At 38.5% G+C, this 26,378-nt stretch overlaps 1 protein-coding gene across 1 annotated transcript in view; it reads right to left on the bottom strand.

Moving 5' to 3' along the window:
- Positions 1-26,378, bottom strand: part of LOC130568214 (nephrocystin-4-like) — a 125,850-nt gene that overhangs the window by 5,782 nt on the left and 93,690 nt on the right. The window contains exons 14-25 of the mRNA XM_057356932.1: positions 25,693-25,884; positions 21,835-22,031; positions 16,067-16,227; positions 14,804-14,972; positions 10,467-10,598; positions 8,623-8,837; positions 7,854-8,080; positions 4,492-4,678; positions 3,838-3,921; positions 1,683-1,842; positions 1,485-1,549; positions 791-876 (exon numbers count right to left, since the gene is read on the bottom strand). Of these exons, the coding sequence (XP_057212915.1) occupies positions 791-876; positions 1,485-1,549; positions 1,683-1,842; positions 3,838-3,921; positions 4,492-4,678; positions 7,854-8,080; positions 8,623-8,837; positions 10,467-10,598; positions 14,804-14,972; positions 16,067-16,227; positions 21,835-22,031; positions 25,693-25,884 (1,875 nt within the window). The remainder of the gene's footprint in view (positions 1-790; positions 877-1,484; positions 1,550-1,682; positions 1,843-3,837; positions 3,922-4,491; positions 4,679-7,853; positions 8,081-8,622; positions 8,838-10,466; positions 10,599-14,803; positions 14,973-16,066; positions 16,228-21,834; positions 22,032-25,692; positions 25,885-26,378) is intronic.

The following is a 26,378-nucleotide window of genomic DNA, read 5'->3' as shown; positions in this document are numbered from 1 at the left end:
TTTTTCTCAAGTGCATCTCACATGCCAGCAGGCGGTTACGTCCCTGCTGGAAGTTTGGAGATGTCGTTTTTTATTATTCTGCCTTTTGGGGGTCTATATTTGGACTGTATTAATAAATGAAGGGCTTTTAACCCTGCCGGAGGGAGTTCTGCTCAAGGGACAAAGTTTGGAGAACGTTTGTGTCGTCCTTGGATGTTCAGGAGTCCTTAACAGCAGCTGTTGTTGGAAACAGCTGATTTCCTGTTTTTATAATTGCTTAGAAACTGAATTGGTTTTGGTTGATGACACAGTGATGATCTGTCGACCAATGACAGACGGGGGAGTGTTCAAGAAAGTTCTTTTTTTTGGCAGCTTGGGTGACACTAGAGGTACTTTGATAAGAGCAAAAGCAATGCGAGGGAACTGTATGCCTGTAATTGTTGCTGTAGGATCGCTGTCACGATCACTGATTTCAGTTCCAGAGGGAGATGTACGATCTGCAGGTTGTGAAATTGTGTTTTTCTTCATGTTCACTGATTATGAATTCAGAGATGTTTCAGATTTTGATGAATAAATGAATATTATGATTTGATGCAATCAACAGTAAATGAGACATCCTGATTAAGCAAATGTCATTAATCACACATGAAGGGATTAATCAGGGACCCGGCTTACACACACACACACACACACACACACACACGTCTTGGTGCAGCTGGAACAGTAAATTTACACAGTATCAGGTTCTCACTGTCTTAGAAAGCAGAGTGAACATTTTGAATAAAAAAAGGTTAAAAAAAAGTTTACGTACGTGAAAATAGTGATGAAGAATTTCCTAATTTGTGGACTTGGACAACCAGGTACTTTCAGAAATACGTCTTGCGGTTCTCCTGGAGTCTAAAGTTTCAAAGGTTTTAAAAGCAAGAGCAAGAAAACTATGACAAAAATCAAAATAAATACGTTCACTAAGGCTAAAAACCTTTATGAATAATAATTAAGCGATTTATTTTGACTGACTACTTATTAAAAATGAACAGTTAGGCCAATAAATGAAGATACACAGCAGAAATTACAATAAAAAATATGAAAAAGGTAGTGCACCCTTTTTTGTGGCGTCACCATGAATCAGTTCAAGACACTATTTAAAGGGATAGTTCACCCAAAAATAAAAAAATCCTGTCATCATTTACTCACCGTCTTTTCATTTGAAATATGTATGACTTTCTTTCTTCCGCAGAACACAAAAAAATATATTTTCAGAATGTTGTTATGACCTGCATTGGTTTTGTGCCCATACAATAAAAGTGAATAGGTGCCGGCATTGTTCTGTTACTAAATATCTTCTTTTGTGTTCTTCAGAAGAAAGAAAGTCATACAGGTTTGGAATGACAAGAGGTTGAGTAAATGATGACAGCATTTTTATTTTTGGGTGAACTATCCCTTTAATAACCCATCTTCAATCTGATTGGCTCGTTGGCGTTATTAGTTTCTCACGATTGGCTTACCAATGTGGTGGTGTGGCAGACGACATTGGGGTCGCTGCAGCGCACATGAAGGGTGGTGGAACCATCTGTGAGCAAGTACAAAAGGAGACAGAGAACAAATGAGGTCTTCAGTTCAGTACTAATAGCAGACATGGAGGTATCCTTGTGTGTGTGTGTGTGTGTGTGTGTAGGAGCCAAGATGTTTGTAATGAGCAGCACCTGTTGTGCTGTCCCAGGCCGCAGGCAGGCGAATGGCTTTCTTCAGGAAGGTGAGTTCAGGCTGGTAGAAACGAAAGGTCTGGTCCACCACATGTGGCGTTGGTTCAACATTCACCTGGCAGATCGCCAGAGGCTTTCCATCCTCCCCGCGGAAATGAACCTTTAAAAAAATAAAGTTCAGTCCACACAACAAAATTTACACTATATAATCACTGAAGTAAACAACTGAAAGGCTTCCTGCACGTTACAAACCTCAAAAGAACGAACCGGAGCTTCCAAAAAAAATCAATCGATTTAGATAAAAATTTAAAGAGCGTTCCGGGTTCAAAGCAAGCTGAGAGTTATTGACCGCATTTCTGGTGTGCTGTCGATTATCACAAACAATTACCATGACTTTCAGTCTGCAGAAAGAACCGAAAGAGCCGAAACATTTTTGTTCTAGAAGACTTAAATAAACTTTAAAATAAACCCAACACATATAATAAAATAACACTTGTGCATGTTTGATTTATAAAGTCCCTGCTGTATTTTTGCATTTTAGATGTCGATCCCCAGCTCAGAAAGTTTCTCGACTAGCTTCACCTCAACGCTACAGTTTACTGGTGGTCATTGTGGCTTTCATGTCCATCTAGTTAACACAGAACTTAACCATGCTGGTTTTTAAGGAGGGACGGTAGACACCTACCAATACCTGACAAGCCTATGTGAGATCAGTCACATCTCAATGAACTGCACTGACAGCATATACTGTGATATGAAGTAAAGTGAGTCATCTGCAGTGCAAGTGCACGACCTCCCTCGCATGTGAGATACAGTTTAGCTGGCTGTCAGATTCATAGCCCAAGACAGTCCATTGACACTTCTCCGGAGGTGATGTCAGCTGACGCGCAGCAATGCTTGACCTCAGCCGGCCTAAAAATGATATGGGAGTTGTGTGCGTGCATGTGTGTGTCAGGCGTCAGTGTCTCTCCACCGCATATGGCAGCAATAGCCGGAAGGCAGAATGAGCCACGATGCCATAGAACAGCACATCACCACACGCACATACACCCAAACGTACATTTGTTTTTCTATATTAGTGAGGTCATTTCATAGACTTCTATTATATACAGTATCGTATTATTTATAAAATGATTTGGAAGGATGACGGGGCCTCAAACCTTACAGTACCTCCTAAACCTCACAGTAACATCACACAACACACTCAGAGCTGGTCAGGATAACATAACACAAGTTTTCAGTTTCCATAAAAATGTACAAATTAAATGAAAATTAGATGAATGAAATAAGAATTCAAATATGAAAGTTTAATATTTTTTCACATTTACAGATTTTGGAATTTAACAGACTTTATTTAAATAACAAATTTGACTATTTTTGTGGTGCCTTTGTTTGCTTTATAACGTTTTAGTCAGATTTTCGAATTCAGGGGGGCTGGGGGATTCCGGGACCCCCCATAAGAGGTCAAAAATAGACTTAGGGGGTCCTTCAGATTTCTTTTTTTTATTTGTGCAGATAAGACACAGTAAACATTGTGAAAAAAATATTTATAATAATTAAGTCCTTTTTAGGTGACTTTCGTGTCTTTTCAAAAACTGAAGTGCTTGATATCGTTTACTGCTTGTTTAGCGCCTAGGTAGCTTGGGCAAATAAAATGAATGCTAAAAAATCCCCACTTGGACTCAACCTATTTTGGGGGGGGGTAAAACCTCTCTCTCTCTCTCTCTCTGTGTGTACTCTATTTATCCAATACTACTGGTGGGTTGAGTTTGTGTACTAAATAGCCTCTGCTATATATAGACATTCCAATAATATATTTAGAATTGTTTTACAATTCTATAAAAAAAAAATTTTTTTAATAAGTTTAAAAAAATGTAGTCCCGCCCCCATAAAACGTGATTCAATTCGAGCACTGGTGTTAGTTCCTATTCACTGCTTCTGTACGTAATGAAAGATTAAATAATTGCATCATATTTTTTGTGTGAACTAACAAAACAATAAAGGTTATGGTACGTTGTTCATCACAAACATTTTGAAAAAAAATCGGATTGTTTTGACCAAGTGATTTTTTTCACTCATAAGATTGTGAGTGAGGTGTGAGGGTGGTGTGGGTTTCTGTGTATAAGCTCAGCGGTGACGCAAACACACTTCTTACCTTGATGGATTTCGCTTGAATGGTGTTGGACAGATGTTTCGTAGCCATCTGTGGACTTCTTGAAATCTTTAAGCCTTTTGTATCCTGCAATATTAAAGGACAGTCAATTATATACACCGTCACATTCGGTGAGGCAGAAAACAATCACAATAAAATAATGTCATTAAGCGATGAGAAAACATTGTTTGGACAGGTCTGTTCACAACGTCTGGATGAAACTGCCTTTAATCTGTTTCATTATTGCTGAGGCTTGGAGTAATTTAAAATGGCCTCTTTCACTTCGGTTGCATCTGTAACACTACAGACTATAAAAAACAAAATCCAATTAAACCGGAAACATGCAAACTAATCCAAGTCTCATCATTGAAGAGGGAAATGAGGAACCGAATGCAGTTTTTCACCGATGACACATTGTTCATGGTTGAATTGAGCTACAGTGCGAAACACAAAGACAATTAAATATTCGACTTTTTTTTCTTGTCATATTCCGGGATCAGCGGTTCAATGAACAGCTTTGGGACCTCAATGAGAGGCTGTGAAAATTCAACTTTGCGTCGGTGAACGATAAACGTATGGTGATAGGAAAGTACACAAGTTTAAATGTCAACAAGAGTAAACCAGATTTGGGATGGATATTGTAACACAAAGATTTACCTGCGAAGGGAGGGCGTGGCCACATAAGAAGGTTTGGTACTTAAAAGGGATCTGGACGCTTTCTTTGGGCCGCAGGTAAACCCGTGGCGTCAGCGTACTCTCCTGGTGAAACATCTCCTGCTCTAGAGGTGTCAGCGTTTTCGTCAACTCCTTAAAATATCTCCATTCCTCACTCTTCACGATTACACTGAGGTACAAAGAGAAAGAGGCAGAAAAGTGGCGAGAGATGGAGAGAAATACAAAGAACAGCTTGAGGACCTTCTTTGGCTTGCCAGCAGGATTTTATTGGCACAGAAAAAGAGAGCACTTGAGTATGCATGATACAGTTGAACATAAGCTTTCACAGAAATAAAACTCCAGGGACGGTACAGTTTAAAGATAACACACTCTGGAAATATGTGAATATGTGTGAAATATGACTTTCTGTTTCATAGAAAAGTATTTCATGCACAAACATTTGAAGGAAAATGGCATTTAAAACATCAAAGGCACACCTCCGGGCCAGAAAAGGGATTGTTTTTTATAAATGAAAAAGAAATGAAGAAGAGTTTTGAGGTGTATAAACTCCTTCGTACACAGTGTGGTGGATGTGAAACCAAGCCTCGGAAAATTCAATCACATTCTCTCCTAAATAACAGAGCGGGGAAGGAGCACTTTGCGGTGAAATGTTATCTGGCAGAATATTTCTTCCTCATAAGAGAAACCAGGCAGATACAGATCCTCACCAAATACAGCCTCGGTGATCAGAGACTAGCCGGAGAAAAAAGGCAGAACAAACAAACATGGCTTTCAAAAGAATGAAGAGTCTGTGCTCAATGCGAGACTGGTGAGGCTGAGGCACACTGTCTTTCTCACTGTGACAGATGTAAAAAAAATTATTATAAAAGTTCAGAAAAGTTATACCATATTTTTCACCATTAAAAATGTGTTAAGACTTTACGAGGTTGTATTTGTTAACATTCAATACGAAGGCCAAAAACTGTTTAAACATACAATACATTATGTTAACAAATACAGAAAAAGTATACAGTATATGTAAAATGTATATGTTGCAGCAAAACTCTGTAATATAATATCATTATTAATAATATGAATATATTATACAATATAATATAATGCAGTATTACCCCATATAAAATGAACAGAAAATAAAAGATTTAAAATAATTCCTAGTTTGGCCTCTGGAGGTTAAATGCCCCCTTTTCTCTGAGCATTTGATGGAAAAGAAAATGAAATTTCAGGCTGAGGTATATCTAAAACAACGCTTCAGAAGGAGAACAAATCGTGCACTACAGGACCTGACCTATGAGAATGAAATGAATTAGACAGAGGGAGTGAAAGCAGTCTGGTGAAAGCTGGAATATCCTTTAACCTGCAGCTGCCTCAGTTCAGCTTGTCCGTATATAATGCGTGGCAACAGGTGAGAAATCTCTTCAGTGAAAAGAGAGAGAGAGATGGAGAAGGTGACTTTATAAGGCTGACTTTGTGGCATATACCAGCAATACAAACACAGCCGTGACATCTGCGGCTTCAGTTCAACACAAACATACAAATGCAAACTCAAGATCTCAGGTATTTGTTTCTCTGGCATAGCTGCATACACAACACAATACTCTACACACACACACAGCTTCTGGCTCAGGGTGAGCAGTTAGCTCCATGACGGATCTTCAAGGGCTTTGGTTTTATGAAACGATGAAACAAAACGCAAGCTGAGAAGACAATGACTATGCAAACATATTTCACAGAGAGACACAGCATTGAATATTCATCTTCCGAGGGGTTGGAACAGCTAGACAGCATAATGCCCTATAACAAGGTGCGTGTGTGTGTCTGGAATTAGGGCAACTTCTCTTCCCTAATTAAAGGTTGAGGGAATGCAGGGGGGTGTTAATACCAGAATTTATTTTACTCCGCCTGCTCAACCTTTCACAGCTTTTTTGTCTTTGTGTTCAAATACCGAGATGTACATTTAGAGCTTCAACATTAATGAGGATGAAATCCAGACGGGGATGGATATTTAACATTACGCCGCAATTAGTCGCATCCCCAGACGGCACACCTACGGACCACCCGCAATCCATTATGCATTTTGCATTTTATAGTGTGTTTTGTGTACAGTCGTGCTACACCATTATTCTTAATTTGTGGTATATGTCATATCTTGGTATAGCCCCATCTATTGATTGACGTGTCAGTCAGATTGTATTATTGTATTGTATTATGTAAGTGTGCGATTCTTAGTCAGTTGAAAAGCATCAGACCTTTGGTGCGGTAAAAGATCTGGATACGCCACAATACACTGCAATTATCATAAGCTTGAACAGGGAAATTGATTATTTATTCAGCGTTGTGTTTCTAGCTCACCGGGAGGCTCTTGGCCCATGAAACATCCTGCTGAGGAAAACTCATTTGCTCATATGTCAGACATGGCTGTTAACATTTGACCTACACTTTCATCTACACATTTCCAGTGTATCATTTTTGCATTTTATCCTTTATACAGTACAGTCTTGGGCATGTTAGTATTTTTAGCCCTAAAAGGGGTTTTAAGCCAGTTATTTAAATCGTTTGCGATATTGTGTCAGAAGGAAATATTCATTTACATTTCCAAACATTTATTTTGCGATTATTTGTAAGAATCCAGTAAGACTTTGGTATGCACAAGGAGTGTGACAACAGCCGGTGCTACACACGGAGATCTGGTCTCACCATCACCTTGTCTATTATTAAATAAAAAAGGGAAAAAACAGAGACTGACTAAGGGCGTGTTAACATTTGGTGTCTTTTTTGACAAGAAAAAGTCACTTTCTCGTATGTTGTTCTAGTTGTTATGGAGACGACAGGTTCTCGCTACTCGCTTGAGGGTTTTTTTTTTTCAGAAAAGCTGAACTTTTTTCAACTTCAAAAGACGCTCTGAGCTACAGAAAAAGACACTGGCGGTGGCGTTTAAAAAAGCACTTTTTTTCTCCATAGGATTATAATGTAAAACAGACGCTGGCAGCTTCAAGAAAGACGCCAAATGTGAACATACTGTAGCCTGAATCCAGAAGAACTTTGGGAATGTCTCCACGACGCTAGAAGAAACGTACCTTATCACAGTATTGTATATCATTGTTTTTAAGTGTGTTTCACAAAAAGTCTGTAACTTTGTCAAAGCACAGTGAAACGAATTTAAACAGAACTAACTGAGATCGATTCAATTTGATGTATTCTTGGATTTTTTCATAGAGCTGAAGTTATAGATTGTGTTTATTTAGTAATTCAGCCTGTATAGTGCAAATGCAACAAAGCTGGGTCAGTGGGTTCTGCAAGGATCTAAAATGGTTCGGTGCTTGTATAACTTAAGTATTATATCTCACCTGAGTTCTGGATCATCACACTCAATAGTGACTGTCTGAGGAACGTTCAATGGATTATTCAGCACAAATTCGAAGAACTCAGCTGTTCCCAGTGTGGCGTAAAGAGTGTGTTTGGTGGTAATGGCTTGGGAGAGCATATTGGTGATCTCCTGTGCTTTACAGCGCTGACGATAGGCTTCTATCACGTGTAGATCACGAGTATGTTGCACACGCTCTGTTCTGTGCCTCTGAGAGAGAAAAACAAGAAATACACTGCAGTGAGGATATTTAATTATACTCCATAACAAAATCCTATCCTAAATTTAGTACAATATGCAGAATTTATTGATGGATCGTGATTTTTGTGTGAAAACATTTACATACAGGTTGTGCATATTAACAGTGAAGACTGTATTTTTAATCTCTGTATAGAATCATTCTTGACCAAAAATGTATTGATGTAACCCACATGCTGAATGTACGTCAGAAAGAGAGCTAAACTAATAAAACTGACATTTCTGCCAGCTTGGCAAGACTGTGTCCAGCTGCAGTGAGAAAGTAAGAGTTGGATTTCATCATTCTCACGTGGGAGGAACTGGTGAATAATGCAGCTCAGTTTCAGCTGCTTCCTGTTTGGAGCTTAAATGAAGCTCGTATTTTAATATCGACTCGGGAGAGAATGTCAGGATCGCACGGCGCACAGCGGTGGAGAACAGCAGTCAGCTCGCGCCGAGACAGACAGCTTTTCAATCCCTCTCGATAAGACTCTCGCTCTCTCCTTCTTTCTCACCGTGAGGTTTGAATTGTCCTGAAAAGGAGGCGGGACCCCCTGCTCCTCGTGTTGACGGACAGCTGCCATTCTATCCATCTTCCTCTGGCGCACTTCCTCCGTTTCGCCCTGCTTGTGGACTATGGCTCCGCCCACTTCCCTCATGGTGCTTTGGAGCAGTCTGGCCAGCTCGCTGTCGATTTCTGGCAAGCGGCGCGCTCGCCTGGCATTGTTTGCTGCAAGGCACAAATATACACATGCGTAAGCAACATCTTTCGTCCTACAAGACCCCTGCGCTCTCTTTTTTCCCTTCCTCTGGGGCCACTTTTCGCCATCCATTTGGCCTGGTCTTTTTCAGTTATCCCTCCCACCCAATGAGGCCCGCTTTCACATGTACCTGCTCCACGCTTCAATGTGATTCAACATCACAACTAACATAATCCTGTGATTTAACGCCAACGAAGACAGAGCGACGCAGGATCAAAAGATGTTTTTTCCTCAACAACCTAAATTCCCACTGTAGCCCAACCTACTGAGACCGAGAGAAAGAGAGAGATCTACTGCTCACTGGGAGAGTCTCAGAGTGATGAATAAGAGCATGTTGAAACACTCTCTTTATCTCCATCTCATCAGCCTGACATGCACACACCCCTCCAGTAACTGCCCACTCGCGGCCCAAAGACACGTGGGAGGCGCTGTGTTATTTTTCATTGGCTGAGTCTCAGCTACAGGACTTGACATTATACGGTAATGATGTCTGTCATGGATGCAGACAGCTTGCTCTTTAGCGGACCAATGAACCGCAATGAATGCCCACACACACAAATATATATATATACAAACACATCACAATAATAAAAAAAATGTGAGGCCGAAACATACTCAAGTATGCCGTTTCTTGAACACATACACATCTAGCTATGCAAAGTCGATTTCACACATCGTTGCATCACAAAATGTGTCTGAACGGCTGGCTCGCGGGTCTCTGACCGGGGGAACACTTACAGTGCTGTATGAGCCGGTTTTGTGGAAAATTTCCTATCTAAAGATATTTTTTAAGCATTGAATCCGCAGACACAAAAATATACAGAGAGTTCAAAAAGTAGCTTTTTTTCACAGGAATTACTTTTACATTTGCATTAAGTCTAATAATTAAAGGGATATTCTTTCTTCAAAATATCTTCTTTTATGCTCTGCAGAAGAAAGAAAGTCATGCAGGTTTGAAATGACAAGAGGGTGAGTAAATGATAACAGGATTTTCAGTTTTGGGTGAACTATTCCTTTAAAGGTCCAGTGTGTCATTTTTTGGAGGATCTATTGACAGAAATGCAATATAATATACATAACTGTGTCTTCAGAGGTGTATAAAGAATAACAATGAAGCGTTATATTTTTATTACCTTAGAATGAGCTATTTCGATCTACATACACAGCGGGTCCCCTTGCATATAATTCGCCATGTTCTGTTAGCTGTCGTAGTGTTTCGAACGGGAGGTTGGTTGCAATTGGTCGCAACCTTGCCGCTAGATTTCACAGATTGGACCTTTAATGCCATACGCTTACATAAAAGGCAACAAAGACTGGTAGAATTCTTAAGGCTTCATCGAATACATCGTATAATAAGAACAATAAAAGCATTATTTTTTATTAAAATGAAGCAACGATGGAATATAAAAAGGCCAAATTAAAAAATGGCCACTACAACTAAGGGAGCAGATAAGTGAATTCTCAGCCAAATCCTCTACTAGAATTACCAGCAAATCTCACATGATGTACTTTTGAGAAATTCTCGAGAACTGCTGAGTTTTTGAGTTCTGGGGATATGAAGTCAAGCTCTGGTGCTTTAGAGAGATGATGTGCTGTACCGTTAAGCTTGAGGACCGTAAAAGCCGGGACACTTCCTCCCGCTAAACCCCGAGCGGCATCACTGGGCAGGACTACATGGGAATGTGCTGGAGGAAGAGCCAAGGAACTCTGGGAACTTGATACACTGCCACCTGTTGAAATGAAGAATCCAAGAAATTGAATCGAGCTCAGTCTAAATCACTTTAGGTTGGTCAATTTCAATACAAATTCATATAGACTTCGTATCAACGTAAGCAAAAAGCTTTCCAGAGGGCACAGAATCGGACTTCCTGCAGTTTCGAAAATTTCTTCTTTTATTCCAAACAATTTGGCGGATTATGTGAACTAGGTGTTATATTGGCACCAGAAGCTAGTGTCTGATTACCGCTGGCTTTCTCTTTTTTCATTCTACGTTCACAATACGAGATAATGAGGTGAAGCAACAGCCTCCATCAAATGCAGACCTGAAAATAACAGCCAAAGAGTTTGATGGATCATTAGAGACCAGTTTATTTTTAAAACTGGAATTGTTCGTGAGTGAAGATTTTAACACATTCACAGAAAGATTGATGCTGTTGATGCAAGATGACAGTGCTCTAGCCAGACACACCGTGACAAGTTTGCAGAGACACAACGTTTCGCAATCACAGCCAAGCAAAATCTCCAGTTTTCATTTTCTGCTAATAAATGCAAATATAAACAATATTTTTGTTTGAAATTTGGGAGAAATATTGTTAGTAGTTCACAGGATTTAAAAAAATAATTTTATTAAATGGTTTCTTAATTTTTCAGAGGCTGTATGTTGCTTATTGTACGGTTAAGTGAAACAGGATTTTGGACCAATAAGATCTCACAGTGGGCGGGGATATTACAAAATAATGATAATTGAGTACAAAATATACTGGCGTCAAATCAAATTAGGACACAATGTGACTAAGGAAAGTTCATTGACTGGGGGTAAGAAACATTCTGTATATGGTCAAAAGTATTCTCCTTGGCCAATGACCCTTAGCTTCCTGTTCCTCTATCTATCTCTGTGATTGCTTTGCATTGAGAGGCAGTGAATTGTCTTAACTGCAGTGTAACTGCTGTACTCCCGTGGGTTTAACAGCCGGCATCTAGCACCCCAAACATTGCACAGGCTTCACCTGTGATTACTGACAGGTAAGAGCTGTGATTACAAGTCTGAGACAGAGGTCAGACACAAAACGTAGGGGACTGAATGTGTGTGTGTGTTCTAGGGCAGTGCCTGTGATTGATTCAACTCCAATGAAAACAGCAATAGAGGGATACATAAGTCAACCGTCCACACATTAAACACACATTGTATGTCAATGAGACATCAGCCGATGAGACAAATGTTTCCACTCAAGAACACTTAATTTAAGAGCATGATGGTCTTCTGAAAGAGTGATTGAGCGAGTATGGGTGTGTTGTTTTGATCAAATTAGAGACATTTTCCAATTGCAAAAAGAGGTATATTGTCTTTAAAAAATTAAATGTGTTTTTTTATTAGTTAAAGCCACAATATGTAACATTTTTGGATAAAAATAAAGTAAATAAACATATAGAGTACATAAAAAAATCAGTGTTCTGTTTCCTTACCTTATAATGGTAAGCTTATAATAATCACTTATTATTTTGAGTGCTTGGGTTGGATTTTGCAGGAAATGTCAGGTGGATTTATCATTCGCCTTTGCGTGATTGCGTCACTTGTGACATTTTTTTGGATATGTGCCTCGTAGGACATACTTTTGTACTGTCATTTTGATGTACAATGACAGATGCAGATGACACATACTGTACCTCAAACCATCAGATTCATCCACGCAGAAGAGCAGTGCCGTGAAAATAACTCTGCAAGTTTGTTTTAAACAGAGACGGCCATTTAAAAGAAAAAGGCTATACGGAGCTTTTGCTGCTAAACAAAATTATTTCGTTATTTTTTTTACATTTGATTCTGTTTTTTATTTAAATATATTTGAACAAAATAACAATAAGCAAATCTCTTTAATTTGTTCTGAAATGGCAAGAAATGAACAAACTCACAATGAGTAAAGTCGACAAATACATACAGTACTTCTGGCTTTGTACTGTGCAATTCACAAAACAAATTGAAAAAGACATTCTTAGTTTTAATTAAAACTTTAGCAATGTGAATGCTCTATTGATCTGTCAAACCCATCCATTATTTCAGGTTATGAAAGATCTATAATAAGTCATGGTATAATAATAAGTTCACGCTTTACAGAAAACATTTCCTGAGCCATGCATAACCCATAAGATCTTCAGTAAGCTGAATCATCAGCTTCTCTTACGAATGAATAAAGCAGATCTGTAAGTTATTACAAAAAAGAAATAAATGTCATATCACATCTTGTGACCTGTATAACCTCACAGTGTGTATGAATTAATAAAAGAACGTACAACTATTGTGTGCAGCAAAATATCCCATTTAAATCACACCAGCACAGCACAAAGCAACAGAACAGATGAAGGGCTTTGGTAGGTTGTTCTGAGAAAACACCATTAATATGAAAGAACGAGGATTTCAAAGACTAAATATCTTACGCTGGAGTCGTTGTATTTGTTTAAAGGTTTTTCATAGACCATCAGAACAAATTGCTCACTCGAAGCTGCTACAAGCCTCAAAAACTAGCAAAACTTTCCAAAACTCATACACATACACACGCACGCACAACTCAAAACCAATTGTAGAAAATTGTTACACATTGGCAGAGTGAAATTCTCTCTGAAGCGAGTTAAAAATGGCCCTGGATTTAAAACAGAACCTCTAAAATGTCAAGAGTCTAAAAACTGACACTGGTTCAGCACTGCAGAGAAAAAATATCTATGATGTTGGTCCTCACATTTTCAAAACATGAAATCTCATCCAGACTTTCCTCCGTGAACTCTTCTGACTTTCTACGTGCTGATTGGGTGCTTCATTATGTAAATATACCCCCTATTTCTTTTCCATAGCAGTCTAGTGCTCTTTTATCTTAAAGGAGGCCATGATAGGATTTCCATTAGCATGCACTTTCTCTTATCTCATAAATGAAGCATTGTTTTCGAGGGGGCAGACAAAAGTGTACATTGGCCCCTGCTGCAACTGTATACAGTACCATTGTTTCGCTTTTTCTACCATCAAAGCAAAGATAGGGACTCACTTCGAAATAATTGTTGAGGAAAAGCGATTTTCCTTCTTTCTTTTTCTCTTTCTCAATTCCAATCTCTCTTTTTTCTCTGCTTAAGTCTTTGCCGTGCTTATCAAACGTCTGCAGATGAGCAGCGTGGGGGCCAGAGGCAGGCGGAATTATAAAATCCTAATCTTTTTTCTCCTCCATCTGGTCCTGCGTACGGAGGTGATGGAGCCTGTTGCTTCCGTGCTAAGCTTCTGACAGCTGCGCCGATACACGTGAAATTCAGAGACGACGTTTTATGCCATTATTATTCCATTAGCGCAGAATTAAGTTATCCCGTTCAATTCTGCGGATTTACTGTTTGTTTAATTATTCACTTGTCTGTTGGTAGCGAGCGGAAGTTAATTAAAGAGGATTTCGTGTGACAGTTTTTACATGTCACATGACGCCAATCATCATGAGCCCAATTACACAGGAGTTTTATTTATTCCCATCGGCGGGACACGCCTGCCTTTGTACCAGAGCGGAAAACGTCGAATCGTAGAGCATAAGGACATCTGTTCGGGCACATTAGTTAACACTGCTTTGTGGCATCATATTGTGTATTAGCAAAAGCCAATTTAATATATTTACATTAAAAAAGTGACATTCACATGTGGATCATATAACCTTTTTATTCATTCCTATGACCAATAATTCTCTTTGTTTTGACCTAGCTTGTCCTCTAGGGTGCTTTCAATAGATAAAATCTCTATAAACCTCCGAGAGCGAGTAAACCTTGATCTCTTTCTAATGGTGAATGCTCATTAGAGAAACAAACAAATGGACGACGCATTAATCCCAGATTGAGATACAGCATTGAGAAGCTTTGAGCTGCGTTGATGTGGATGAGTTAATTGATTCCGTCCGCTGAGAGCGAGATACAGAAAAAAGCTGATGGCTATCTAGCCGCCTGACTGAGTAATTTCACAGGAAACGCTTGCGCTGGACCTCTAAAGTAAAGCTTAAGCAGATAAACAGGAAGACGGACTATGAATAGCTTTGATTCAGGTCTGATTTTCACAGCGGATAGCAACTCGATTGCTTAAGGTCACAAAGGATTGATGCTTCACACTCGGTCGTAACGGCTACGTTGGAGAGCTGTTTTCTTTGAAATTTTAATTTCAAGGTTAACGATGCGTATTGCAACATGCTGGTTACCCTAGAATGCTTACCGACGTTGCCAAGCCGCAGATGCAGAATTCCTTTCACGGTGGTGTAGACATTGATGGGTGGAAAGGCCCCGTGCTTGCCGTCACAGCTGGCATCCTGTAGGTACTCAGTGGTGATCACTTCCAGCTCGTGGCACACCTGGACGGCCGCACGGCCTTGCCGGAGCATATGCTGGAAGTAAATGACACAAATATTAGTGGTCTGCAATTTAACGGGGGAAATTACAATTCCACCGTTGAAACTTTTTTTTGGTGAAGACTTAAGCTGGCATGGGAATCAGCTTTTTCTCTGATGCTGAGAAGGTTATGATCTGATGAAATGATCCACCGCTCAGCTCTTCTAGAACATGCACCCCGATTGGAAGATTCATTCAGAGTACGCGAGTGCATTCGTTTTTTATCTACTAATTAAATCTTTGCATTACACCGATTCTGAATTCCAGCCGTGCAGAACAAAAAGAGTTAGCAAACAAACAAATAAACAGCAACTAAGACATATGTTACAGGCGTCTGGCAAAGGCCACAGTCTGATGAACCTGTGGTTTTGAATGATGCCTAAATGGATTTTTTGTTAATTCTGAAAAGGTCAGAATCCATGCTAAAGACGAACAGTCCAAATACACTGATGCGATTCAACCCATTTCTGGTCTTGTTTTTATTGTAACCTTTATTCAACAGCTGACACCGCACGGAGCTTAAACCACGAGACCCGTGGTGATCTAAGAGACGCATGCAGGTGTCTTGAAGCATTGCATGCATATTTAATCATTTTAACATTACACTCCCTTCTGAGCGCTAAATAATAAATAGCGCAGAAAGGTTTAGATGTGCGGGGCAAATGTCTGTCTGACTGCACTGGGCTATTAATGACAGCAGTATTTGTACTTGTACTTGTGGGGGTTGCGTTGAATTGCTGCTTTTCGTCTATTGAGACGGGTGTGTTGCGTGCTGTGTTACTGTGTTGAGTCAAAGCACATTTACAGGAACCGCTTATGTTTAATAAACAGAGAAGATGTAAGGTCGTGTAAACAGCTGAAACAGTGTTGGGAAAGGTCATGAATGGACAAAGCAAACTGTTAACATATAACATGCATTTATTGGTATTTGTGTAATTTATACAATGTGACTGTGTAAAAGTTATCGCGACCTGGGATATTATTGCATTATCATTTTTTTATAAATCCTGTGGGATGTTATAGGACAAGCTTCTTTTTGGTTATTTTTTACTTTGTTTTACAAATGTATGTAATGCGGTGTTTCTTATACCTTCAGCTCTACAGCGGTTGAGCCAATCAGCATTAATGACTCGCTGTCCCAGACATCAATTTGAAGGGAATGAAGCGCCAGGTATCGCAGGAACCACACCCGCTCACCCGGCTTCAGGAATTGTGGGTCGACTCTGTATTGCAGCTGCAGACCAGGACAACCTGATCAAGAGAGAAGTAAGATCTGAATAAACCGTAAAATTCCTTGTAATTAAATACATTGATTACATAATTGAATATTGCTTTAAAGGTCATTAGACATGTTAGAAATTTTTAATGGTGGTAAATTACATATTCTGACTTGAACACAAATTTCAGGAGGGTGATAAAACCAATTCTCTGATGAAAGCTATCCAGCACTTTATTTAAAAACAAAGCAGCTTGAGCTCAGTAGACTGCAGCCATCAAGTGCTGTATATGGTACATTTTGACAAAAACACTTCTGAGCTTTCTCCCACTCTCACTCGCTGTCAGTCATAAATATCAGCCTCTTATGTTTTCTGTGTGCTCCCACATGCTTCCAGTCCAAACTGATGTAATACGTTTCAAACGCTTTATGTTTTTGCCCGAGGATGGAGAAGATGCTGGATGATCTGGGATCACTTCAATTGGAGTGGAGCGAAGGGACAGTTCACACAAATTAAAAATTGTCATCATTTATTGACCCTCATATCATTTAAAACCTGCATACGACTCTTTGTTCTGTGTAACACAAAAGAAGATATTTTAAGAAATGTCTCAGTGGTTTTGTGTCCATACAATGGAAGTCAATGGGGCCGATGTTGTTTAGATACCAACGTTTTTCAAAATATCTTCTAATCATACAGAAGTCATACAGGTTTAAAATGACATGAGGGTGGGTAAAAGATGATTTTTGGGTGAAGTATCCCTTTAAACTTGAGATAGAGGAATCCACTTTAATATATGAAAAGTACCTATGGGGGTTGCAGAGATAGATATTTACAGCTGAGTGTCATTAAAGAAGCAGTTGTAAAAGAAGCATTATTATTATTGATGTTCTGATTGATCTAGTGTAAAAGGAGAGAGGTAAAGGTCTAGGCAGCGATCGTGGTGGGGTGAGGGGTAAAGAGAGGAATCCTTTCCAGCTGACTTGGTACAAACTGCCATCCAGGTATTGCAAGATATAAGCTAAAGAAGCAATGACCTGAAAATGAGCATCTCTCCCATCTTACAGATCGATAGTTTGCTGTTGACAGCATCAAACGCCGCCAAAGGATCCAGAACAAACAGTACGGAGTTAAGCAAGGACAGGCTGGCTGACGTGGGGTAAAAGCAGTTTCAGTGGAGTGACTGAAGCCTGATTGATGGGGGTCAGGGAGGTTCGTATTGAACACTATCGAAATAACCACAAATAAACACAACAAACCCCGAATCCAGTTTGATTCCCGGCAAGTGACGCAAGCAAATGGCACTTTTAAGTTTAAAGGGAAAAACCTGTCATCATTTGGCCTCATGTTATTTCAAAACTGTGTGATGTTTATTTGATCATTCAACACAAAGCAGAATTTTGAGGACTGGCAACTCCAGTCACTCCTCACTTTAAAGGCATCTTTTTCTCATTTAATGAAAGTGAAGGTTGACTGAATGTCCCTAATATTCTGCTAATAGATCTCTTGGTTCCTTAATAGTATGTAAGGTTGGAAACAATAAGAGTCTGAATAAATAATGTCCAATATTTACATTTTTGAGAAAACTATTCTTTCAACTCTAAACTGATCCTTTTACAATGCACTTCTTTAGAGAGAGAGAGAGAGAGAGAGAGAGAGAGAGAGAGAGAGAGAGAGAGAGAGAGAGAGAGAGAGAGAGAGAGAGAGAGAGAGAGAGAGAGAGAGAGAGAGAGAGAGAGAGAGAGGAAATGTTGGTCAGCTGTAGTTTTTTGGATGGACAGAACAACGTTTTTAATGTTGTTAAAAACTATTCACCAGTCTTTTGCGAAGCATGCTGGGAACTGAAAATCCACAGACCGGTTTCATTGATTTAAATAAGCTCTACTAATTACTCATTTAAATGCTTGCACACAATGAAATTAAAGGAGTCATATGACACGGCTAAAACGAATATTATCGTTTGTTTTAGATGTAATGCAATGTGTGTAAGGTTCAAAAACGTTGTATTTTCCACATACCGTGCATGTTTGTATCTCCTCTTTGCCCCGCCTCTCTCTGAAAGGCGGATTTTTTACAAAGCTCATCACTCTGAAAAGCGAGGTGTGCTATGATTGGCCAGTTAACCAGTGCGTAGTGATTGGTCGAATACTGCAAGCGTGTGACGGAAATGTAACGCCTCTTACCATATTTGAAACATCAGGTTCCAAAGCAATTGTACTGACAGGTACGCCCACCCTACTTGCGTATACATTTGGGCGGTCTTAGTCAAATCATACCACGAACGGACGTTGATTTGTGGGGGTGTGGTTACACGAGACGTTTCAAACGGGTCTGGGTGAGCATTTGCTTTTAGATAGAATGACTTTTGTTGTTACACTTTAATTTTTGCAATTTTACGTATACGTCTAATACATGCATGGGCAACTTACAACACGCCAAAGACACAGAAAAAAACGTATTTGCGCCATATGTCCCCTTTAACTGTTAAAATGTTCAATAATTGAACAACAACAGCACACGATCCAACAGCATCCAGATATTCATTCTCCAGATGTTAAAAAGCCTTCTGCACAATATAACCGTTCAGCCTGTAATCTTTATGGCACCGTGCTGTATGGCTCATTGTCTAGTCAGTTGGGTGAGAAGTGTTTCTAAGGGTTCAGCTCTGTGCACCGTGGCATAATGATTGGGCACATTATGGGGTTGACTATGTGCATGCTCCAGTCAGTGCTATGTATCTTTTATGTATGATATTACGTTTGGTAAAAGCAAGAAAGGCTGAAAACAGGCTGTTAAAGATGATCCTATTTTATCCTGCCGACTCTCTCTCATTATGCGTCTTGTTTCTTCAGTTCTTCTGTTCCACCGCCCTCTCTATCTATCCTGTTCTTCATCCATTCTCCTGTCTTAGAAGGCAAATGAGAGGCTGCCTACTCATCATAAAGACATTCTTATGTAATGTTTGTTCTACCTTACTGAAAAAATATGCTGTTTTAACCCACTGTAAAATATGGAAAACCAACTGTTATTATGAATTAACATATGTTGGGTTGAAAACAACCCAGCCTTTTTTGTCCAAATATTTGTAAAAAAACATAAAAAATAATAACATAGCCTACAGTATGTTTGATAAAACATATATATCTCAGATTGCTAAAGACAAACTTACATTAAAACAGCAGCTTACATATTCACAGTGTTCAAAAATTATTTCTGAACTGTCATGTGCTCCTGTAGCTCAGTTGGAAGGGTTCGATCTCAGAGATCCCACATACTAATATAAAAAGTCACTTTAAATAAAAGCATATGTATAATGCATACATGTAAATGTAAATGACCTTCCAGTTAAACCCTCAAGTGATATTTTAATGTTCCTTTTTCCAAATTAAATGCTATCAGCTTCTACTTTTGTATAACCCTGTGTCACACCATTTATAACAGCGTGCAGTGGCTAGAAAGGTTTGGAATTACATGAAAAAAGTGATCCTGCAGCGGTTTGTGTTCATAAAGCACGTGTATACAATTTACACGGTGAAGCGAGCCACTCTGAAAACACCATATCATGAGCGCTGTGTGTGACTGCAGTATGAGTAGCAGAATACAGATTGAACCGAATGAAGCTCCTTCACCCTGAACTTCTGAGGTTTAATAAACGCACAAGGTCATGTCGCCATTTCCATTAGTCTTGCGGCTCTAGTTCTTAGCCAGCGTACAAATTAATCAACGCAAGAAGCTTCGGCCAAGACTATTATGGAGTAAAAAGCCCTACTCCTACTGAGGGAAAAAAGGAATCAGCTCTACATTTTAACGTGTTCTGAAATATCGGCAATTGCTGGTTTGTGAGAAACTATTGATAAAAATAACTCACATCAGGGCCAGGCAATAAGTACTTTTGGCAGCCGTATCAACCGACAGAGCCAAAACTGATTTCTCAGCACTACCAAGTTCATAACAAAGTCACTCGGCTTCAGTTTTCTTCTGCGGGCCACCTCGTATGAAAACTCCTTCCTAAAAGCAATTACTGGACTTTAGCCAAGAGCGGTTCAAGTCTAATTGTTCTTTTTTTAAAGCTTTGTTCACTAAAACACGGCATGTGTTGTGTTAAGGACTGCCATTAATTTTTACAAAGACAGTGATAGATTCATAAAATAAAAAAGACAGATTAAGAAGGCTACAAATACATACTATTTAAAAAAAATGTTTGTCATTGTTGGTGCACTTCTCATTTTCATTTTGTTTACTTTTACTGGTCTGAAATACATAGGGAGTTGTCTGAAGAACGACCATCTGACCGTCCCAGCTCCAGCTCAGGCAATTCCATCCCCAACCAAGAGCAAAGACGGACTACTTGTCACATTACAATGATTAGTATTAGATGCTAAACTTACATCACATGACAGCAGTTTGAAGTTACAGCTGCACTCAGTTACATTATGCCATTATTATTTTCCCTGCTTATAACATTCCTCTGTTGCCTGATATCGATAAAAAAATAAAAGAAATAAGACAAATTAGACCCAAACAGTTTCAACAAATGAAACTTTCTAAATCTCAAATAATAAGCTCTCCCTATTCTTCGTAAACATTTACTCAGTAACTTTTTATCAAAGTCACTGAGTGCAGCTGTGACACGCCAGAGGAGATCTAGCCCTCCCGGCTGAGGTTTTTTTTTCTCCATTTATTTATCATTGGAGTTTGGGTTCCTCGCCACAGGGCATTGTTGGCTGGCTTGCTCACCGGGAGACTGCATTTATTAGATATTATTAGATATTATTTACTAGAATGATCTTGCTTGTTCTATAAACACCATGCACTGTGCTGTGTTTTACATTTTCTGTGTTTTTCTGTTTTTCTCCTGTAAAGCTGCTTTGGAACAATCCACATTGTGAAAAGCGCTATATAAATAAAATTGAATTGAATTGAAGTTGTTAGGTGAGATGTGCAAGCATCAGAATATTTAAAAAAAGTAAATGCAACCTGTGCACTGTTTGTTTTCTGAAGGCATACACACGTCTGTCAGGAAAAGGCTACATTTAAAGTCAATGAGAATTTTTTTTTTTAGGAAAATTATCCCCACAAATAAGTACCATTTTTTAAAATTATATGGACTGTTTCATCTTAACAACATAAGCAAACATTACTGTGCATGCGCTCTTTTGTGACCCCAACTGAACCTCCGGTACACAAACAATAGAGTGCCTGTAGATTATTTCTGAAAACAATCAAAAGAAACCGAGAAGAACCGTTACTTGGCTAAACTTGTCTCTCCAATATTTAGAATTTAGACTCCGATACCAAACTCAACCTCTAGATGTCAATGTACAATGTTCTTTAAATGTGACCAAATACAGGACCCATACAACAAATTGTTTATTTAATAAATGAACATACAACAAAATGCAATTACTATACAGTAAAATAATAATATCAATTAATATTAACATAAATTTAATTAAATATAAATAGTTATATTATTAGACACTAGCCAAACACAAACCGGAACCGCGCGCGTGCGTCCGATGAAACGGTCTATAAACAGTATACATATATAATATATATATATATATATACGTATACATTTAAAATCAACCACAGTGTTTTGACGTGCTAGACTGAATTATAATGTGAATGATAATCATACCAGAGCTTAGTGTGCCATCTTTGTTGATAAGAGACAGGACACAGGGGTAATCAGAGGTGGATTTCCCGGTGATCCTGCTGTTGCTCTGCGGGTCAAGCAGCTTCAGTCTCTCCGTGGTGACGGGGGGGAAACGGTAAAGCTGGAAGGTAAAATGTACAGAACTCGGCCAGTCTGAGTGCACACCACTCTGAGGAACCCTGAGGAAAGACAGAAAGCCGATGTGACATCTGGGAACGTGACATTATTGTAAAGCAGTGACGACATACGAACGGACGAATGAGAACAGTGCAGATGATATGAAAGAGATTATAAAGAGTCAGTCTAAATGAAGTGTCTGTCAGAGTCATTCTATGATGAGGAGTCGGTTTGATTGACTTCTAGTTCAAGCCATAGATGATGAAGTTAGTTCTATGAGAGTAGACCTATGATCAGGAAGTCAGGAGTCAGACATCCGGTGTGTGCTTAGCAGATCTGTACAAACTTGATATGTGTGCTTATACGTGTTCGTATATGAGCATGCATTTGCTTTTTTCCCTTCTCTTTTACTTTTAGGGTTTATTTTACTTTCTGTGTGTTCAGCTTCTTGTTTTTCTTGATTTTCTTGTACAGCTGCTTCGATCCAATGCAAATTGAATAAGCGCCATAAAAATTTAATACAACTGAATTACATTTGTTAAAGTTATATGAAACACACCATTTAACTTATGTTTGCATGAAGAAAATCAGAATCAGAAGGAGCTTTATTACCAAGTATGTTTACTCACACAAGGAATTTGACTTGGCGACAGGAGCTTCTAGTGCAGAAGAAAACATACACATGGTGCAAACATAGATGAAAGAGATGAAACACTAAGATAGAATGTCTCCATATTCAGAAACCCAGCAACTAAAGATAATACTAGTATTAACTAGTAATATTAAAAATAATAATAATATTACAAACAAAATTAAAATATTTATAATATTATAAGCAATATCATTATATTATAAGATTATTATAATATAAGATAATTATTCAATATTATAATATATTATTAAAACAATTAGTAAAAATAATAAATAAGTAAAATATTTTGCCTCTATCCCCACCTGTTTGAAAAATAAAATTTCAGGTTACTTACTTTTATGTGAAGTCAAATTATGTCAAACTGACATTCCCTGCTAAATCTTACCGCTCTTACAGGTCCAATTATAAATCTTTATAAACTTAAAGATGCAAATCTAATTTTTTACACATAGCAGCTTTAAAGACAAAAAACCTTTACTAACATTGTAAGCTGACCTCCAGGGCAAACATTACATAAAAAAATGCTATGATCCATTGAGCATGTATTCATAAATGGGTTTTAACACAGTTAATGTTGAACAAGCCTGGAACTCATTTAATCAAAAACAATAAAACAGCATCCTTGCGCCAGAGCCTGAAATAATGACACCTGAAGACAGAACTCAGAAAGAGCAGGTAAATCATAGCACAAAACTTCCCATTTAATCATGTGGAACTTCAGCATTTCCTGAAAGTGAAATCAATAACTTTCTTGCAAATTCATTGCACTCTGACTCTTTCACCGAGGAGAGGAATCAATAAAAAAATGAAGTTATTTGTGTTTTGGTGAGACAGGCCTTTCTGGAAGAAATGAATTCCTTAAAAACGTAATTAATTAAGCCCATTTAATTAGGCAGTAACAGCATGCTGCATTTTATGTGCGCAATGATCATCCATCACTGAATTACTCAGCACCTGAACAAACACCTTTATTCACTGGAAGCCTGGCGGTGTGGGTTCAGTCGCTCAAACCGGTCGGGTTTAGAACCTGAGGCTGCATTCGACAAGAGGACAAACAAAGATATAAATAAATAAATGCAGGATATAAATGAATTAATCAAAGTCTAGGTGACATTTGTGAGCCGACGAGGCGATGTGACGAGTTTGTCTTCATCCTCAGCGGAATGAATTAAAATGGAAGGACAGATTAGGGAGGAATGATTGCTTTCTTTCTCTTTGTGAAGAAGATTAGCAATCAATCACTCCGAATTAGATAAGGATAGAAAGTATTTAGAGTGCGGACAATCGGCGGAGACACCGAGCACGCTTGCATCACAAATCTGGAGTTTAAGTGCTATTCACTCAAAACGTCACTTCTGACCTCTGAGCCAATCAAATGTTCCAATTTAAAGCACAGGGTTTGAGCGTAAGGTTTTCACATGAAATCTCATCTGGTAAACAAAGAGACAGATAATTACACAGGATGAGTGGCAAAATGGAAATTATGGGAGAGAATGCGCTTACACGAACACACTGATGATGACGCATTTCAGAAAGGCGATTCATTTATCAGAGAAACTTCCAAGCTTTACTTTCTTTACAAAACATAAAGAGAAGATGTATTCGAGTACTTCTGTCTATCACTAATGGCCAATAGGTCAATGTCATTACCAACTTCTTATTGAGCTTTAAGGAAAAACTGAAAAATTAACAGTCAAGTAGATTTTTAAAAAATTAAAGTGTGAAAATTTGTCGGCACTCTTTATCTCACACAAAACAGTAGATAAAAAGTTGAAACTTAAAGCTTTACGATACAGCATGAAGTATTATGACAAATTACGACTAAGACCATACAAGTCATTATCTTGTAAAGTCAAAATTATTATTTTATTAATATTGCTATTATTTAATTTATCACATTAATATGTTAAATTACCATTATTTACTGTATATATTAACATTAAAAATCTTCCAGCCCGCCTCCTCATTGTCAGAGGAAAACAAAATGGTTCTTTTCCCAGCCCTGGGATCGCTTTATTGCCTGTTTTTCCTGCTGAAGAGACAAGACATCTTGATAGAGAGAGCGGGACAAGATGCACAGGGAACATATTTAAATCAGTCAACGTCTGATCTGAGAACAGAAGGGTGCCTGGGTCTGTCACAAGCACACTTGACAAGCGCGTTTCTTGGACGACTTAGTATCAATGCCTGCGTGATATGTAGTCAGTGGTTGAACGGAGATTGAGATAAGTTAGCTGGAGATGTTTGGCCATGAGCATAACTTGAGGATCTGGCATTATTATTGAAATAAAGGAGCCGACACCCCCTGTTTAATAGCTAGTGTTAAAGGACTGCTTGTACGAGCTTTAGTAGAACATACTGTTCCGTAACAGCCCTGCCTGTGAATCTTTCATGGTGTTGGAAGAGATTGCCAGCACTCAAAGCATTAAAGTAACAGTTCACTCAAAAGTTTAAAAAAAATGCTGTCTTTATTTACTCACCCTCAAGTTGTTCCAAATCTGTATAAAATTGATGACATTATGTTGTCATGAACACAGAGAAATATATTTGGAAGAATGCTTGTACCCAAACAGTTCTTGGCCACCATTGACTATCACAGTAGGAAACATTTCTTTATAAATTTCTTTGTTCTATTGAACAAAAAATAAGATATTTTGAAGAATGTATGAAAGCAAACACTTTTGGCTGCACTTTTGACTACCATCGTAATTTTTGCTACTATGGTAGTCAATGGTGGCCAAGAACTGTTTGATATGTAATTATGTAATTGGATAGCTGTACTGCATATAAAAATAGCATTGCGTTAGTCGACATTTGAATTTCCATACATCCACTTATGACCAATGAAAACGATTCATGTTATGCCAAAGCATAGAGCAAGAGAACTGAAAAAAATAATTGCACATTTAAATTGACTGGAAGTTATGCTAAAAAAATTATGTTATTGTAGTTTATTTAGCTAGGTTATTACTCAAACTCATAATTTATGATGAGTTTGGATGCAGTTCGTTCATCCGTTCGTTCAGACAGGAATTGTAAAGAAAAAAAGAAACAGATAGCAAGTAAAATACCTGGTAAAGGCTAGGAACTGCAGAATAAGAGTGTTGGCCTGAAGAGGATCCGCTTCTTCTCTCTTAGGGTCAAAGTTCACAGGCTCGGAAGGATCCAGAACCTCAGCCACCTGGTTCTGCTGATCCAGAATCTGAGGGAAACCGGAGGAGAAGAGCTGGGCCAGAGACCTGCGAGAGGTCGATCTAGAGGAGCTGAGACAGAGAAATCACAGAAAAATATTACAAATGACTCAACACGGTATATCTGTATTGTCATAACACTGAGGAGGATTGTGGATCATCTTATTTCACTACAAAAGAATATTGAGTTTTTAAACATTTAGAGCTAAAACCATTTTCCGTAAATATGAGTAATATAGCTCCCTAGTAAAAACATCTGAGCCTTTACTATAGCTGTTTATATAGTCGTATTATTTCAGAAGCCCTAACAAGAGCTTTTTCAACAATACAGAGGAGTGAAGTATATGCGGCATAATGAAAGCAGAACTTTAATGTGTTCTTTTATTGCATAATGAGGGGATACAGCAATTAGGCCTTACTGTACTCAGATCAGGTGTTTTTAATTGCCATATACAAAGAGGAATATAATACCACCTATGCATCAGTGCAATTTCCTGCCGAATTAAACATTAATAATCCCTGCTTATTATTTTCACACTTGCCTGCTCGGCATTTTCTTTCTAGGA

This window comes from Triplophysa rosa, linkage group LG17 (assembly GCF_024868665.1).
Source record: "Triplophysa rosa linkage group LG17, Trosa_1v2, whole genome shotgun sequence".
Lineage (NCBI taxonomy): Eukaryota > Metazoa > Chordata > Actinopteri > Cypriniformes > Nemacheilidae > Triplophysa > Triplophysa rosa.
This window is presented reverse-complemented; position numbering and strand designations above follow the sequence as displayed.